At 39.0% G+C, this 19,055-nt stretch overlaps 2 protein-coding genes across 5 annotated transcripts in view; both read left to right on the top strand.

The window, feature by feature from the left end:
- Positions 1–19,055, top strand: part of LOC129780125 (60S ribosomal protein L36) — a 378,186-nt gene that overhangs the window by 315,307 nt on the left and 43,824 nt on the right. The window contains exon 1 of one of the 4 annotated variants that reach the window (XM_055788087.1): positions 2,519–2,528. The exons of the other annotated variants lie outside the window; for them this stretch is intronic. The gene's annotated coding sequence lies outside the window, so the exon portion shown is untranslated. Of the gene's footprint in view, positions 1–2,518; positions 2,529–19,055 lie in introns of those variants that run through there. 4 annotated transcript variants of the gene reach the window in all.
- LOC129774151 (uncharacterized) lies at positions 2,472–3,656 on the top strand. Its single transcript, XM_055777848.1, has one exon. It carries the CDS (start codon positions 2,472–2,474, stop codon positions 3,654–3,656), a length of 1,185 nt encoding a protein of 394 aa, XP_055633823.1.

Genomic DNA, 19,055 nt, shown 5'->3' with positions numbered 1-19,055 from the left:
AATCAATTGTATTTCTTCAATTAGCAATAATCCAACCTCGGATGTTCCTCATTGAGTACGATATCGCCGCTACGCAGAGCTATCTTTTGTGTGTATTGATTAAATTATTGATTAAACTAGTGAATGAATGAAACTATTTACGACTTCAATTGTAAACAAATCCCATTTTAAGCCAATTCATGCATTGTGGTAGTTGTTATCGTAGCGAATAGTTATCAACATTTTGCCTAATCATCAAACGGTATGCGTAGAAGTTCAGTGAGCTGGCGACATGAAGAGATATCTTCCAATGCAGTCTTCAATAATCGAGCTAAAGCGTTGCATTTGTACCCGCTTTTGTAGACCGTGATAGCAAAACGAATTCTGGAGTGTAAAAATGCTTGGGGGTACAAAATTATTGCCGACTTGAATGTATCTGATGCCGATTTTCCCGATTTCTTGTTTTCGGAATCAGTATTAGGAATACACATTTTGGTTTGCAAAAATGCAAGCGAGTACAAAAGTACCCGCAGCTTGCATCTGTTTTGCAATGTCGATTTCCTCAGGCTCCATCGTTTAGAGTGTGTGTTAGGGAAACATTATGATTTCCCGAAAAGCAAGCAAGAATAAATTCTCGTTGCTTGCATCTAATTTGCTATGGTGATCTCCCCTGGCTCAATGGTTTTGAAGTCAGCGTTAGGGAAACATTCCGATTTCCAGAAACGCAAGCGAGAACAAAAGTTCCCGCTGCTTGCATCTTATTTGCAATGCCGATTTCCCCTGGCTCCATGGTTTCAAAGTCTGTGCGAGGGAAACTTTCCGATTTGCAGAAACACAGAAACGAGTTATGGAAAATTTTGAAATCTTCATTGAAACCTAGTAATAGTAAACTGCGTGCTCCCGTGGCCGAGTGGTTAGCGTCATAACTAACATGCCGGGTGTTCGGGTTCGATTCCCGTTCTGGTCGGAGGAATTTTTCGTCAAAGAAATTTCCTCCGACTTGCACTGTGATCACGCGTATTCTAGAGCTTGCCACTCAGAATGCATTCAAGGCGTGTTATTTGGCATAGAAATCTCAACTAAGTACTAATAAAAATGACGCAAGTAATACTACGTTGAGACGGTGAAGTTCCTCTAGGAACGTTAGTGCCATTGAAGAAGAAGAAGAAGAAGAATAGTAAACCGCGGTTCATAGCTTTGCGTGGCGCACTTGAACAGTCTGAACAGGCTATAGTATCCAAGTTTAATTATTATTTCGTCAATAGTGTTTCATTGATCAATCAGTCCATTGAATTGGTCGATGAACCTGATGAAATAAAACAGCCGGTTGATTGTAATTGTAGATTTCAAAGATTTCACCCAATTACATTAAATGAACTTAGAACTATTTGCTTTTCTTTAGGAAAATATAATGCCAATGCTAGAGTTCAAGATTGCTTTCATGTCATTGATCACATCTTGCTAGACCTTATTAATAAGTCTTTATTAACTGGGCATGTGCCTCAGGTGTGGAAGGAATCTTTCATAGTTCCTATTCAAAAGGTTGCTGGAGCGATTAAAGCCGAAGAGTTTCGTCCCATCAACATGTTGCACACATTAGAGAAAATATTAGAATTAGTTGTTAAAGGCCAGCTGTTGCAATATTTAAATCTCAACGCTTTGCTAATACCAGAACAATCGGGATATCGGGAAGGATATTCCTGTGAAACCGCATCGAACTTGGTGTTAGCAAAATGGAAAGAGAAATTAGAATGTAAAGATACCATCATTGCTTTTTCTTGGATCTGAAACGCGCTTTCGAGACAATTTCTAGGCCCTTGTTGTTAAACACGATTAAGCGCTTTGGAATTACGAGTACTGCATATAAATGGTTTGAAAGTTATTTGTGTGACAGAACTCAACGGACTATTTTTAGTGTTTCAATTTCCAGTCCCGTAGAGAATAATCTTGGAGTACCTCAGGGTAGTGTATTAGGGCCCCTTTTTATTTTATTTTTTTTAATTTTTATTTATTATGTACATCAACGACATGCGACGAGTTTTACGATTTTGTGATATTAACCTTTTTGCAGATGATACTGTGTTATTCATTGCAGCTAATGATTTGAATCAGGTCGTTTTACATTTGAATGGAGATTTGCGTTCTTTAAGTAGGTGGTTCAAGTATAAGCAACTGAAGTTGAATATAAATAAAACTAAATTTATGGTAATCTCGCGTAATCGTTCTAATGAAAACGTCTCTACTGTAATTGAGACCATTGATCGCGTTCGGGAGATTAAATATCTTAGATCGTCCAAAGAGAATGCTTCAAAACGGAACTACATCTGCTCAAAAGAGGAAATTTGGTACCGAAGAATTCCACACTCAAGCTTCTGAACCCTTTCGTGGATTCGTCGGGTATAATCCGAGTCGGTGGCCGGCTCAGATTATCGGAAGAATCATATAGCACCAAACATCAAATTCTACTCCCTGGTTTCCACCGATTTACCCGAATGCTTTTATTATCGTATCACTGCAAATTGGTTCATGGTGGGATATCGCTTACATTGGGAGTAGTTCGCAACGAATACTGGCCCACAAATGGAAGAAGGGCTGTACGTAGCGTGATACGCAGTTGCTATCGGTGTACTCGCGTTAATCCTCGACTATTACAACAACCAATTGGACAATTACCTCTTGCTAGAACTAAACCCAGTCGGCCTTTCGCATCCACTGGAATAGATTTTTGTGGCCCTGTATTTGTGAAGTCCACCAACCGCAAGACTGCTCCTACCAAAGCCTATATTGCCCTGTTTGTCTGCTTTAGTACAAAAGCGGTACACATTGAGCTGGTTGGAGACCTATCCACAGCTTCCTTTCTCTCCGCCCTGCAACGGTTCGTGGCTAGACGGGGCAAGCCCGATAGTATTTTTTCGGACAACGCCACACATTTTGTCGGTGCTCGAAATGAATTGCATGATCTTTACCAAATGCTCTCAAATTCAAAGGAAACCGATCGTATCGCTACCGCTCTCGCAAATGAAGGGATACAATGGAATATGATTCCCCCACGCGCCCCCAACTTCGGCGGATTATGGGAAGCTGCGGTGAAAGTGGCAAAGAAGCATTTGCTTCGTCAGTTAGGCAGCACTTCTCTACTGCACGAGGACTTAATCACGATACTATCGCAAGTAGAAAGTGCGATGAACTCAAGACCATTAGTACCACTATCGGAGGATCCTAACGACTTCGAAGCCCTCACGCCAGGCCATTTTTTGGTAGGTTCACAACTCCAAGTCCTACCTTACCCAGACATGAAGGACGATCCAGTGAACCGACTGAGAAACAGATACCAGATTATCCAGCAGAAACAGCAGCAGTTTTGGTACCACTGGAAGACAGAGTACCTTAAAGAGCTCCAACGACAGGCTACCATGCACCGGCGACCCATTCATCTCAAAGTCGGCCAAGTGATGATCCTGCAAGACAATCTTTTACCACCAGTGCGCTGGCCACTAGTTCGCATTTTGGAGCTGCATCCTGGGCAGGACGGAGTGACTCGTGTGGTTACAGTGCGTACCTCAAGTGGTACAACATTCAAGCGAGCTGTGACGAAACTTTGTCCATTGCCTACGATGGATGAAGAAGAGATGAGCATGCAGAGTAATACAGCATCCAACCCGGATGACATCGGATAGAACTAATCGGAACTATTGTGAATTGCAAAGCTAAAGAAGAACTATGTGAATTTACATATATATATATATATATTAGTGAAATGTTCATTTCAGGTGGCCGGCTATGATAAGTTTAGATTAGACCAGAGTCGCATTTTTGAATTTTAAAGGCAGTTTAGAATCCATCTACTAATCCGACTGCTGAACGCAGCTAATTTTAAATGAAAATTACCATAGTTACGCAATTAGTTTACTTTTCGTTAGGGAGTTCCTTTTTTTCTCAATCAATTTGCCTTTGCCATTTTTTTTTTATTATTAGAGTCATTGTTACCCCGGTCACCAGTAGAGATAGTTGGAAAATTATTTCTGGAATATTATAATAAAAATCGAATTTCACGTTTCTGAACTGTAAAAGTAAAAGATCACTCCAATATTACGCGTCGTTGTTTTATGGATTTTAACCAATTGAAAATTAAGCTCGTGATTCGATTTCCTGATAAAACAGCTTTCATGTCATTGATCACATCTTGCTAGACCTTATTAATAAGTCTTTATTAACTGGGCATGTGCCTCAGGTGTGGAAGGAATCTTTCATAGTTCCTATTCAAAAGGTTGCTGGAGCGATTAAAGCCGAAGAGTTTCGTCCCATCAACATGTTGCACACATTAGAGAAAATATTAGAATTAGTTGTTAAAGGCCAGCTGTTGCAATATTTAAATCTCAACGCTTTGCTAATACCAGAACAATCGGGATATCGGGAAGGATATTCCTGTGAAACCGCATCGAACTTGGTGTTAGCAAAATGGAAAGAGAAATTAGAATGTAAAGATACCATCATTGCTTTTTCTTGGATCTGAAACGCGCTTTCGAGACAATTTCTAGGCGCTTGTTGTTGAACATTTTGTGATATTAACCTTTTTGCAGATGATACTGTGTTATTCATTGCAGCTAATGATTTGAATCAGGTCGTTTTACATTTGAATGGAGATTTGCGTTCTTTAAGTAGGTGGTTGAAGTATAAGCAACTGAAGTTGAATATAAATAAAACTAAATTTATGGTAATCTCGCGTAATCGTTCTAATGAAAACGTCTCTACTGTAATTGAGACCATTGATCGCGTTCGGGAGATTAAATATCTTGGCGTGATTATTGATGACAAACTCAAGTTCAATACTCACATTGACAATGTCATCAAAAAAATTGCCAAGAAGTATGGAATATTATGCCGATTGAAAAACGATTTAACTATGTGCAGTAAAATACAGGTATACAAATCAATCATCTCTCCTCAGTTAGATTTTTGTTCTTCCATATTATTTTTAGCCAATGATACACAAATATCGAGATTACAGCGTTTGCAGAATAAAACAATGCGGTTGAGTCTAAAATGTAATAGATTCACTTCCTCATCTTTGATGCAGGACGCTCTAAATTGGTTAACCGTGAAGCGAAGAATTGTTTTTTTAACTATGGTGTTCATTTTTAAAGTACTTAACGGTTTGCTGCCTATCTGCCTATTTGTGTGATCGAGTTGAAAGAGGAAGTGATTTCCATAGATATAACACTAGAAACGCGAATGAATTAAGAACACCTAATTTCTTGTCATGTGCTTCACAAAATTCGTTGTTCGGATATAGAACGATTCAAACGAGCAGAGATGCGGATGTCAGAAGCAGCTAGAAGCAGGACACCCCTGTATGATTGATAAATTACATTTTCATTTCAAATTTTAATGATGTACAAACTTGCAATACAGTGTATACGTTGACACTTACTGAGTACACCTAGCTGGCTCTCTGTTAAAATTGTAAATAGAAACAAAAAAGTCATCTATGAAGAGCAGCTCAATATAAATTTTCGTCTGTTGAAAAAAAAAGGCTTTCATTGTTATCGAGTAATTTTTTGGGGTATTTTTGTTTCGTGAATCTTTTACCATCACTTCTCTTCCAGTTTGTCGAGTCAACGATGAAGGTTTCTCATTTTTACTCCAGTAATATTGACGAAAATAAAATGCTAGTCAAGTCAGGTAAGACGGCCACTCCACCGACAAAAGACAAGCATTTTGTTTTGGAAAAATTTTTACTATCTCCTCCTTCTTTTATTAACAGATGCCCATTAACTACGTTTGCTAGTGCAACCACGTATCATGGACGAATCAGCTGAGCGGTTTTAAAGCGTAATCCGAATTTATCATTACGAATGCCGGAAATGAAAAAGTGAGAAGAATTACTAGCCCTTCTAGGTGATTTTAGTATAAAATACTTGAATTTTCAGTTAGAAATCTCATCAAAAATCAATGTCCATCATTCCCACCCCAGGTGTTTATCTTTCCCGCCAAGTGTCCGTCTTTCCCGACTCAATCTTATTCTTTCAAAGATGCCAGACACATTCATTTTTCAAAATTTCTGCCTCAAAGATTAATTTCATTATAAAAAAACCTAGACTATCAAATTGATTGGTGAGATAGGGAGTCTAAAATAGTAAAAAAAAAGCGTTACGTAATACAGGTCGGACTCGATTATCCGGAGTATTGATTTTTTTTCACTCCGGATAATCGAGTAAAAACAATTTTTTTTCTTTATTTGTTTTTTTTTGAATGTATTTTTCGTTTTTTGAAAATAAAAGAGGAATTTGATTTTTGATTCATCCCCTTAAAGTTAGAAAACACCATACCAATATTGAGGGGATTGCAAAAATACATAGTCGACCATTTTGTGGCGGCGACCTTTTCGAATTTATGTTGTTCATAGTGTAGTGTATACTCCAAATCAAGTCATTCAGCCATTTTTTTGCGGCGGCCAAATTGAATTTTTCAAGATCATGAAATACACAGTTTTATAATGACAGTAGAATTAAATGTATGTTCCAAATTTCAGATCAATCATTCAGCAGGAACGGGGTCAATTTTCTATTAATGTGGGACAACCCAACAAACATTCCAGCAAACATAGAAACAGGTTAAGCTAAATGAAACCATTCGAAAAGTAATAAGTTGTTTGGAGACTGCGGCTATCTTGAAATTGGATTTTTCATTATCTGCTATGTTCTACTAGTCGAGAACTTTCTTTTGATGCATTTTTGGCCAATTTTTTCATAAATAACTGTGTTCTACTGGTCAAGCCTTTTCATTTGATACTCATATTGATGGGGTTCTGAGAAAATAGGTAATCCGCCATTCTGTAGTGGCCACCATCTTAGATTTGCATTTTTCATAAATAACTGTATTCTACTGTAGCGTTGCCTGAACGGTTTTGGCTTTCTTTCATACAACTAAAACCTGTTAGCGTGCAACTCTGTTAAGTGTGCAACTCTTTTAGCGTGCAACTCTCGACTCTTTTATTTTTCCGAAATTAATTCTACAAGCTAATTCTTCTACCTTCAAATTTCTGTGCAGGCGCTTGGAGTTACCCTGCTATATCTGCCGATAAATAATTATGCGCAAAAAATGTCCCGTGTGTGTTGAACTGCCACGAACCGAGTGGAAACTTGAGATTTGTTTCACTCCCACAAAAATAAAAAAATTGATGTCAGTAAAAAAAATGTAGACTCGGTAACAACATAAGTTGAACAAAAATATAATTAGAGAAGTGTTCGATTTTCATTCTTCTCCGATTGCCCGAAGTAACCAGACGTAGGAAAGTCGCGTCCAAGTTCCGTTATCGGTTACCGCGTGATTGTTGTTTTTTTGCCGCTGAAGAGTTCATTTCGCTATCTTGATAGTGAGTGAAGTGCCCTGCCTGCAAGTGGATAGAGGCTTTCATCCTCGGAAGGCCAAGCATTGGTTTTTGTTTTGTCGCTGCTTCGCCGACATTGGAGATTTCGCCGAATCATCGTGCCAACAGTGACAGTGCGGGTAAGCTTTCACCGACGACTGTGTGTAGTGGTGTCGTAGACACATTCCCACCACCAACGAGCTTTCAGCACGCTCCCGTTCATCTGCACTGGAGTGCGTTCATAGGTGAATAAGATTGAATATAGTGAGAGAAAATATTTATTAATTATAAGTTTTTTTTTGTTTGTTTTTGTGAATTATTATTATTGTGAAATATTATTTAAAAAAAAATACTTAGAATATAAGTGCCAATTTTAAAATGGCAGAGGGTGGGGGACCTTCGGATATGGAGGTCTCTGACTCTAGTTCCCTCCTAAGTGATAAAAAAAGTCACTCAAACGCGTACCAAATACGGAAGATACTTCTTCTGGGGACGAGTCAGCTAACCCTACCAAGCCTCCCTCCAAAAAACTAGCAAATCTCCCATCTGCCCTTAACGATCCCACTCTACCTTCAACCTCGTCTTCTCCCTCTGTTCTTCCCGCTCCTTCTCAACCTTCGTCTCCCCACTCTCAATCCCCGTCCTCGCCTTCCCCCCCTGTTATTCCCACTCCCCGTGTAAAGGTCTATCCAGAAGATGCGCCCGGAACTGGTCCCTGGGTTGTTTTCTTCAGGCCTAAGCCAAATGGAAAGGCGTTGAGAGTCATGCAGATCGCGAAAGATCTGGCAAGGTATACCTCCGTTTCGGAAATTTCGAAGGTTAGACCAAACAAATTGCGAGTTATCGTGAATGATCGAAAAGACGCAAACAAGATTGTTGTCGATCAGCATTTTACAATTGAGTATCGGGTCTACATTCCCTCTCACATAGTCGAAATTGAGGGTGTGATAACCGAAACGGGCTTGACGTGCGAATACATTACGAGTGAAGGTACCGGCCGTTTTAAAAAACTGCCCTCGACGACTGTTAAGATCTTGGGTTGCCGCCAGCTCGGAACAGTCTCCCATGAAGGAGAAGAAAAGAAATTTACGCCGTCCAACTCGTTTCGAGTCACCTTCGCTGGTTCAGCTCTCCCTGACTACGTGATGGTAGATAAATTGAGGTTAGCCGTGCGACTTTTTATTCCAAAGCCAATGACTTGTCTAAAGTGCAAGTCAGTTGGTCACACGGCTGCTTATGGTGCCAATAAAGAACGATGTGCCACTTGCGGAGAACAACATGAGGGGAAATCCTGCAGTGCGACTGAGCATAAGTGTCCATATTGCGGGGGATCCCCACACGTGCTCTCAGCTTGTGAAACATACAAGGCTCGCTGGGAGAAACAGAAGCGCTCTTTGAGGGAACGCTCTAAACGCACTTTCGCAGAAATTTTGAAGGGCGCTTCTCCACTGGCTCAAGAACAACAACCAATCAATACACACAATGTCTTTGCTACGTTGCCAGTTGACGAAATGGAAGCGGATACAGCTAACGGGGGCACGCCGTTTATTTCTCAAGGGAATCCCCGGCGCAAAAATGTGACCACTCCCAAAGTTCAAGGACAAGTCCCTCCGGTGATACCCCCTGTTAGCTTGCCCAAAAAATCGAGTGCAGCGGATAAGCAAAATCAGGTCCCTCCTGGCCTCCGTGGTAATAGTTCACCTTCGAACGACCCAGCACTCGAGGGGACATCAAAAACCCCAACTGTCCCTGTTTTTCCGTCAAGTTCAACTTCCCAATCGGGATTTATAAAGTTGTCTGACCTTGTGGATCAAATCTTCACGTGTTTTAATGTTTCCGACTCCATCAGAACCATTGTCACCGCAATGCTTCCAGTACTAAAGACAATTTTGCAGCAATTGATGCAAACATGGCCCCTCCTTGCAATGATTATCTCTCTTGATGTCTAATTTAAATAGAGAGGTCGGAGATATCACTGTTTTACAGTGGAATTGTCGTAGTCTTATCCCTAAATTGGATACATTCAAATTTCTAATTCATAAACTCAATTGTGATGTTTTTGCTCTATCCGAAACCTGGCTCTCTTCTCAAAATGATCTCTCTTTCCACGATTTTAATATAATACGCTTGGACCGCGATGACAGATACGGAGGGGTACTATTGGGGATCATTAAGTGTCACTCATTTTTTAGAATTGACCTTCCACCTATTGGAGGGATCGAAGCTGTTGCTTGTCATGCAAACATCAGAGGCAAAGACCTCTGTATAGTCAGCTTGTATTGGCCTCCGAGAGCTGCGGTTAGCCGCAAGCAACTTGTTGACATGTGCTCACTCCTTCCTGAGCCACGATTGATCTTGGGAGACTTCAACTCTCACGAAACTGCCTGGGGGGAACCGTACGACGATAATCGTTCATCGTTGATATATGACCTTTGTAACAGCTTCAATATGACCGTTTTGAACACTGGGGAAACAACACGTGTACCTAAACCTCCTGCTAAACCAAGTGCTCTTGACCTCTCGCTTTGCTCGAATTCACTATCGTTAGATTGCAAGTGGAATGTAATCCAGGATCCCAACGGTAGTGATCACTTGCCAATCAAAATTTCTATCACTAATGGGTTGAATTCTTCTGAATCAATAAACATGGCATACGACCTCACAAGACACATTGACTGGAAAAAATATGCGGACGCGATTGCTCTAGCCATCAATTCCAGAGATGGTTTGCCTCCATTAGAGGAGTATAACTTCATTTCTCGTTTGATCTATGACAGCGCGGTTCGCGCTCAAACGAAACCCATCCCAGGTTCCACTATTCGTCGAAGGCCTCCCAATCCATGGTGGGATGGCCAGTGTTCCAAGCTTTATGGAGATAAATCGAATGCATTTAAAGCTTTTCGGAAACGTGGAACCATTGAGAATTTTCAAACGTATTTGGACCTTGAAAATCAATTTAAAAACTTGATCAAAGGGAAAAAACGTGCTTATTGGCGAAATTTCGTGGGAGGTTTATCACGAGAAACGTCAATGAAAAAATTATGGAAAGTGGCTCGAAACATGAGAAATCGCTCTTCATCCAATGAAAGCGAGGAATATTCACATCGATGGATTTTTAATTTTGCACGAAAGGTTTGTCCCGATTCCGCTCCAGTGCAAAGAATTATTCGAGATATACCACAAGATAGGTGCGATCTTGATTCCGAGTTTTCGATGGTAGAATTCTCTCTTGCTCTCCTTTCATGTAACAATTCTGCTCCGGGATCGGATAGAATTAAGTTCAACTTGCTGAAAAATCTTCCTGATGTGGCGAAACATCGCTTGTTGAACTTATTCAATCGGTTTCTGGAGCATAATATTGTTCCAGATGATTGGAGACAAGTACAAGTTATAGCTATTCAAAAACCCGGAAAACCCGCGTCCGACTTCAATTCGTACCGCCCAATAGCAATGCTGTCTTGTATACGGAAATTGTTGGAGAAAATTATCTTGTTTCGCCTTGATCGATGGGTTGAAACGAATGGCCTACTCTCAGATACACAATATGGGTTCCGCAGGGGCAAGGGGACGAATGATTGTCTTGCGTTGCTTTCTTCAGAAATTCAAATGGCTTACGCCGAAAAAAAACAAATGGCTTCAGTATTCTTGGACATAAAGGGGGCCTTTGATTCTGTTTCAATAGAGGTTTTGTCAGACAAATTACAATCTCGGGGTCTGCCGCCTCTATTGAATAATATGTTATATAACTTGCTTTGTGAGAAACATTTGAACTTTTCTCACGGAGATTCGGCAGTAAGTCGGGTCTCTTACATGGGACTCCCCAAGGGCTCATGTTTAAGCCCCCTTTTGTACAACTTCTACGTAAGCGACATTGACAATTGCCTTACACAAAATTGCAGCCTAAGACAACTTGCAGATGATGGAGTGGTGTCTGTCGTAGGATCAAACGAATCCGACCTGCAAGAATCCTTACAAGATACTTTGAACAATTTTTCAACCTGGGCCATTGAGCTAGGGATCGAATTCTCCACGGAGAAAACAGTGATGGTGGTTTTTTCTAGGAAGCATAAACCAGCAAAACCAAAGCTTCAACTTTTGGGTAAACCGATCACTAATGCTATGTCATTCAAGTATCTTGGGGTCTGGTTCGACTCCAAATGTACTTGGGGGCCCATATTAGGTATCTGAGCAAAAAATGTCAACAAAGAATAAACTTTCTCCGTACAATTACCGGCACCTGGTGGGGAGCCCATCCCGAAGATCTTATAATGTTGTATCGAACAACTATTCTCTCAGTGATGGAGTATGGCAGTTTCTGTTTTCAATCAGCTGCCAAAACACACCTCATTAAACTCGAGCGAATTCAGTATCTTTGTCTCCGTATCGCGTTAGGATGTATGCCCTCAACGCATACCATGAGTCTCGAGGTTTTGGCAGGCCTACTCCCACTAAAAGATCGCTTCAATTTATTATCTCTTCGGTTCCTCATCCGGTGTAAGGTTATGAACCCATTGGTGATCGGAAATTTTGAGCAGCTGATCGAGCTAAATTTTCATTCTGGATTCATGAGCTCATATCATGAATTCGTCTCCATGCAGGTTAATCCTTCTTCGTATATTCCCAACCGTGTTTGTTTTCCTGACTACATCAATTCCTCTGTGCATTTTGATCTGTCCATGAAGCAGGATATCCATGGAACATCAGACTATCTTCGATCGAGGATCGTTCCAACGATCTTCGATGCAAAGTATGGGGATATCAATTGTGATAATATGTACTTTACTGATGGGTCCTCTATGAATGAGTCCACAGGATTTGGAGTGTTCAACGAATTTTTTAGCACCTCACACAGTCTTCAGAATCCTTGCTCAGTGTATATTGCTGAATTGGCAGCGATACACTGGGCGCTGGACAGCGTCGCCTCACGACCTGTTGAACACTATTACATTGTAACGGATAGTCTTAGCTCTGTCGAAGCTATCCGTTCAGTGAGGCCGGAAAAGCACTCGCCGTACTTCCTTGAGAGAATACGAGAAATTTTGAGTGCTTTATCCAGACGTTGTTATGTCATTACCTTTATCTGGGTCCCTTCACATTGCTCCATTCCGGGTAATGAGAGGGCTGACTCATTAGCAAAGGTAGGTGCAATTGAAGGCGATATTTATCAGCGTCAAATCGCCTTCAATGAATTTTATTCTTTAGTCCGCAAAAATACCATCGCTAACTGGCAACGCAAGTGGAATGAAGATGAATTGGGCCGGTGGCTCCACTCGATTATCCCTAAGGTTAGCCTCAAACCATGGTTCAAAAGTCTGGACTTGAGTCGGGACTTTATTCGCACCTTCTCCCGACTCATGTCCAATCACTGTTCGTTAGATGCGCTACTCTTTCGTATTAATCTTGCCGACAACAATCTTTGTGTTTGTGGCCAAGGTTACCACGACATCGAGCACGTTGTTTGGTCGTGCGAGCTGTATCTTGTCGCCAGATCGAATTTAGTAGTCACCCTTCGGGCCCGAGGAAGGCAGCCCATGATGCCGGTGAGAGACGTGTTGGCTCGGTTAGACCTTGATTACATGTCCCAAATATATGTATTCCTTAAAGCTATCGATCTTCGTGTGTGATTGTCCTTACACCCTTAGTTTTTCCTTTTCCTTTTCCTTTGTGAGAGATCGGATCCCTTCTTAAGAATAAGATGAAATGTAAATACATATTAGATATAAGATAGGTTTAAGAATTGAGTGTGATGAGTGTGATTGAGAGTGTGAGTGTGATCATTGTAAATATATCCTCATATCCCCTCCTTTTCCTGAAGAAAATATGTCACCCTTCTAAACTCGAGTCGACCGCGAGTAATCGGTTTCCTATATTATTAACATTAGAATTAAGGAAAAATGTTTATATACTAGTAACAATACAGTAAAGAGTTCGGCTCCTTTAAACCTATGTAACTGAGCCTGTAAAAATAAACGATTTAAATAAAAAAAATAAAAAAGTGTTCGATTTTCGACAAGGGTGATGCACTTTTGGAACTTGACGACAAAGCGCAAGTGTGCTTTAATGAAATATGAAGAATGGTTTAGCGAGGTATTCTCCAAGCATCTCTACATACATATATGGAGGAATTAGGGTCGCTTCACTACTAGTCAAGCCCTTTCATTAGATACCCATATTGATGGGGTTCTGAGAAAACATGTAATCCGCCATTTTGTAGTGGCCGCCATCTTGGATTTGCATTTTTCATAAATAACTGCATTCTACTAGTCAAGCCCTTTCTTTTGATACCCATATTAGCTATTCAATATAGAATTATCATACAAATTATTCAAAATTTCCGAAAATCTAAAATAAAATACTCCGGATAACCGAGTCTAAAATGCCGGATAATCGAATCCCGGATAATCGAGTCTCCGGATAATCGAGTCCGAGCTGTAGGGTAACACGGGGTGATTTGGACCACCCCATTATCTCAAAAAGTATGGCTCAACTTGGATTTTTTATAATGTCATCTTCTTTTATTGTTGAACCGTAGGTAACTAACGTAAAAAAACTTTGGTAAACTTTGACAGGTGGAAGGAAATGGTTGCATGAACACAGCATGCACTTTGATTGTCAAAAAATGTGAGTTTTCTGATCGTGGTTTTAAGGTTTTTCCCGCTGATTAAACAAACTTTTCGCGTATTGTGCAGTGAAGTTCTGTTCGTCTACAGAAGAGGAACAGTTTGATGCAGCGAAACTGTAAGTTTGATAACAATATATGAAATTATTTGCATTTTAATTTTTGCATGTTGTGGGGGGTAACATGGACACGTTTCTGTGGGGTGAATTGGTCCTACAGATTTGAGGTTTTTCTTTGGTCTAATTGATTCCAGATGCCACTGAATTACAAAAAGAGGGTGGGCAGACAACGTTGGAGGAAGGAGGAGCTTGAAAGAGCAACGCAGGCTATCAAGAACGGATTTTCTTTGACCAAGCATCGAAAGTGTTTGAAAATGCTCGAAAGACAGTGAAAAAATCCATGCAGAATTCGAGATGGTCTCAATCCAATTTTTCTGGTCTGGAATCTGGCCAAGACACCTGGTATCGATCCCAGAACACTGTTACTGATTGTAACATTATTCCAAAATATTTTACATAAACATAAGTATGTTTTTTTCGATGAAACACATACTGGACCAAATCACCCCACAGATGGTCCAAATCACCCCGCATCATATTTTAATGTCCAAAAATCATCTCTTTCATTTTATGATATATTTGGTAGTTTAAAGCTTGATATAATGATTAAATATTGTTGATTGAGAGAAAACAAGTGTAGCTTAGTATACAATGTAACATTTTTTATTTAGACCGTATTGGTTTGGAAATATTGGGCAGTTTTCTTAGGTGGTCCAACTCCCCCCTTTTCCCCTACAAACTTTTTTTGCTATTTCGTTTGCTTGTTCATCTTGTTCAATTGCTTTTTTTTTTTACTCGATTCGGTTATATACAAATTTTATTTGAGAATTCGATTATATACAGTGAGGGGAGGTTGAAGTTTGTATGTGGTCGAGTCCGTCCTGTATAATGTATTTGATCGGCCCGACTAGTGATGTTTTATCTGTAGCCTCGAGGGCATAGTATTGGGTGTCAATATGAAGAAATGGATTTTACACGTTTTACATTATAACAAAACCGTTTTATTCTAAGCTAACAGGCAAAATGTGGATTCAAATTTATTGTTTATACTAATGAATCAACAAAACATACAAACAATAAACTTATTCAAACTTTGTAGCATCTTACAGAACATCTCTGATTGAGCTTTCTTTTACTATCCACTATTTACATTTACATTTTCTATTCAATATTATCTATACCAGGTGGAGCATGTGATTATAGAGAGTTTGTACCTACGGGAGAATAAATAGAGGAGGCGCACTCACTCCTCTCTATCAATGCACAATGGTCCAGGAGATGCATTTAAGTGGAAATTAGCATTTAGAGCTCGACAGTTATTCTCTAGACAAAAACTTTCTTAGACAAAGTTGTTACTCATCATAGAGCGCTCGTTTTTATGTTGTCAAAAATAGGGTGACCAAAATTGTCAATGAAATAAAAAATCTAACTTTCTTATCTTTTTAGATAGAGCTAAACGTGGTTCGACAATGTTGTAGCTCTAATTATTTGAAATATCTTTGTAGAACAAAGTGTTTTTCTATCTCTTGAAATAACCGATATAGTGCATTTTTTATAAGTTACGTTAGGGTCACCATGAAAAAAACTGTTTTTTGCTCAAACTTTTATATTTCAAATTTTACATGCAAACTGTCTTCGGAAGACTTTTAGAGCTTACTAATACAAATATTTTTCAATGCAGAACTTGTCAATATCTCAACTTTACTCAAAGTTATTGGTATTTCTTCCCAAAAAACATGCTCTTTTCATTTGTTTGTCATTATTTATGGGGCAAACGTGAACAAAGTTTATTTGCGACATTTGAAAGAGCATATTTCACTCTACATAATGTGTGATTTTCAAAACTATGTTATTTTTTGTGTTTGAGTAAATTAAAATTGAAATCATGAGTTTTTCGGTAGAAAAACGATCAATAACTTTGAGTAGGATTAAGATATAGACAAATTCTGCACCGCAAAATGTTGGTATTGATAAGCTCTAAAAGTCGTACGAAGGCAGTTTTGATGTAGAATTTGAAATATAAAAGTTAAAGCAGAAAAAACACGTTTTTTCATGGTCATCCTAATGCAACTCAGAAAAAAGCGTTAAATCGATTATTTTAAAAGATAGAAAAAAGCTTTGTTCTACAAAGTTGTTTAATATAACTGGGGCTACAACATTGTTGAACTATGTTTATCTCTTTCTATAAAGATAAGAAAATTATATTTTTCATTTCATCGACAATTTTGGTCACCCTATTTTTGGTAACATCAAAATGAGCGCTCTTTTATATGAAACAACTAAGACAGTTTTTGTCTAAACAATAAATATCTCCCACAAAGTTGTTTTTAACGCCTTCTATCTGAGTTGCATTAGGGTAACTATGAAAAAACGGGTTTTCCTACTCTAACTTTTATATTTAAAATTCTACATCAAAATGGTCTTCGTACGGCTTTTAGAGCTTACCAATACCAACACTTTGCGATGCAGAACATGTCAATATCTTAATCCTGCTCAAAGTTATTGATGGGTTTTCATCCAAAAACTCATGATTTCAATTTTAATTTACTCAAACACAAAAAATAACATAGTTTTGAAAATCACATATTATATAGAGTGAAATCTGTTCTTTCAAATTCCATCAAAAAACATTTTTTGTGTTTGCCCCAGAAAGAATGAGAAACAAATGAAAAGAGCGTGTTTTTTGGAAAGAAATATTAATAACTTTGAATAAAGTTGAGATATTGACAAGTTCTGCATCGAAAAATGTTTGTATTAGTAAGCTCTAAAAGTCTTTCGAAGACAGTTTTCATGTAAAATTTAAAATATAAAAGTTAGAGCAAAAAAAAACAGTTTTTTTCATGGTGACCCTAACGTAACTTAGAAAAAAGACGCTATATCGGTTATTTCAAGAGATAAAGAAAAACTTTGTTCTACAAAGATGTCTCGAATAATTGGAGCTACAACTTTTTTGAACTATGTTTACCTCTATCTATAAAGATAAGAAAGTTTTTTATTTTTTTCTTATATTTTTTATTTTTTTTTATTTCATTTTTTATTTCAATTTTGGTCACCCTATTTTTGACAACATAAAAACGAGCGCTCTATCATGAGTAACAACTTTGTCTAAGATCGTTTTTGTCTTGAGAATAACTGTCAAGCTCTAAATGCTAATTTCCACTTAAATGCATCTCCTGGACCATTGTGCAATGAAAACGAAAATCGGATGGATATTGACCCAAACATTTTTTTCAGCTAGTAACGTGTGAACAATCGAATGACCAATGAGCATTTGAGACATCCTGCTTATTACTTACAAAAAATTTAACTAATCTATCAATAATCAATTCAATTATTATTTATATTTATATTTTCAATTTAATATGATCTCTTAACAATATATTAGCAAGTTTGTTAAATCCTGTAGTGAATGGTACTAACCTTTTGAACCATAGTTGGAACATGTAATTGTTTGAATGAATAAATACGGGAGAAGAGGTAACCAAAGCATTCTCACTCCCGCGAGTTTTTCTCCTTTATTAACAAAATTCGAATCTAAATAAAAAATATTAATTCTTCTAATATAGCTCTTAATAGGACCATGATCGGAAAACTGGATTACATTTGTAACACTATGTTTCAGTGCGATATAATGCGTTGTTGTGCCAATAACACTGACTGAGTATATCCTATGGCTTACCTTCCTTACTAACACATTTCCTTAAATCCCGAGATATTTATGAGAGGTCGTAAAGTTCTCTGCATCTCTCTTAAGTAAATATCGAACTAACATTCCTTCCCTTTCCTCAGCAGTTGCATGGACGTGGCCAGAACAATTCTTTACTGTTGGAGAAAGCATGCCTTCATCTAAGAGATATTACCAATCGTCAGTAACGGATGGAGGCGAGCTTTTGACGTAGCAGTTCTGAATTCATACCACCTACGATATTGTGCAACTTGCTCAATGCTAATGCTAATATTTTTTATCAGTACTCGTTGATCAAATTTTGTCTGTCAAAAAGAGTAAAATATTTGACTTCGGTCAAACAGTGTACGAGGTATGGCTATTAAATAACGAGACTGGTTACGAAAAAGGGTTATATTTTGAAAATTGCGGTACAACGATATGCTCCCCTTCAATATACTCCCCTTGGCTCCTCACACACCTTTCCATACGTTTTTTCCATTGTTCGAAGCAGTGCTGAAACTCTTCTTTAGTAATGGCGTTCAAAAGCCGCGTCGCTCTTTCCTTCGCCTCTCTAACGGAAATCGGATACCTTTCAACACGGATTTGATCTTGGGAAATAGAAAAAAGTTGCATGGGGCTAGATCTGGCGAGTATGGGTCATGTTCGAGCACTGGAATGCCCCTATCGGCTAAAAATTACTTTACCGACAGCGCGTAATGGACAGGTGCGTTATTGTTCGTGTTTTTCGTTACACATGATTTCCGATGCGCCCTACAAACTACGTTTCATTCAAACCACTGCTGCTCGCAAACTACCATAGTGACACAAACGTGTTTTCGTACGTTTATAACAGACACTTCAAGCTACCGAACGCACTATTCGTTTTTCCCCACACCCCTCTAGGGCGCCCTTCAGGCGCGCAGTCTCGTTATTTAATAGCCATACCTCGTATGAACACCCTTACTCCTATACTCGCGTCGGTGTCACAGACCGATTATAATTAAAAAAGTTACATACGTCCTCATACATACGAAAAGCTAACTAATGACGAACGACGAATGGGAAAGTTAGAGAGAATCGTAAAGTCGTAGTGTTGATGTTTTCTGAGAAATCAACGAACTCCCGCATAACTTTTGAAAACGACCTATCTACATTGATCGGAATCCCCCGGCCCGAAGGGCAATCGAATTCGAAGTTAATATGAACGGCAAGAGGGGTGGCGCTAATCCCAAGAATCTCAAAATTTGGAACTGTAGTCATGTGTAGCCCTGGGGCGCTAAATCTGCTGGGGGTCATCGCAAGGCGTCCTGTAGCCCAATTGATGGCCGTGTACTATACTTTACTAACCACGATGGTAACGAT

Source organism: Toxorhynchites rutilus, chromosome 3, assembly GCF_029784135.1.
Source record: "Toxorhynchites rutilus septentrionalis strain SRP chromosome 3, ASM2978413v1, whole genome shotgun sequence".
In the NCBI taxonomy this organism is placed as follows: domain Eukaryota; kingdom Metazoa; phylum Arthropoda; class Insecta; order Diptera; family Culicidae; genus Toxorhynchites; species Toxorhynchites rutilus.
Note: the sequence above shows the minus strand (reverse complement) of the source record. Positions and strands in the feature narration are given on the sequence as shown.

Bases quoted from the DNA above. Each gene is read 5' to 3' on its own strand.
- LOC129774151 (XM_055777848.1), top strand. From the start codon at position 2,472: ATGCTTTTATTATCGTATCACTGCAAATTGGTTCATGGTGGGATATCG.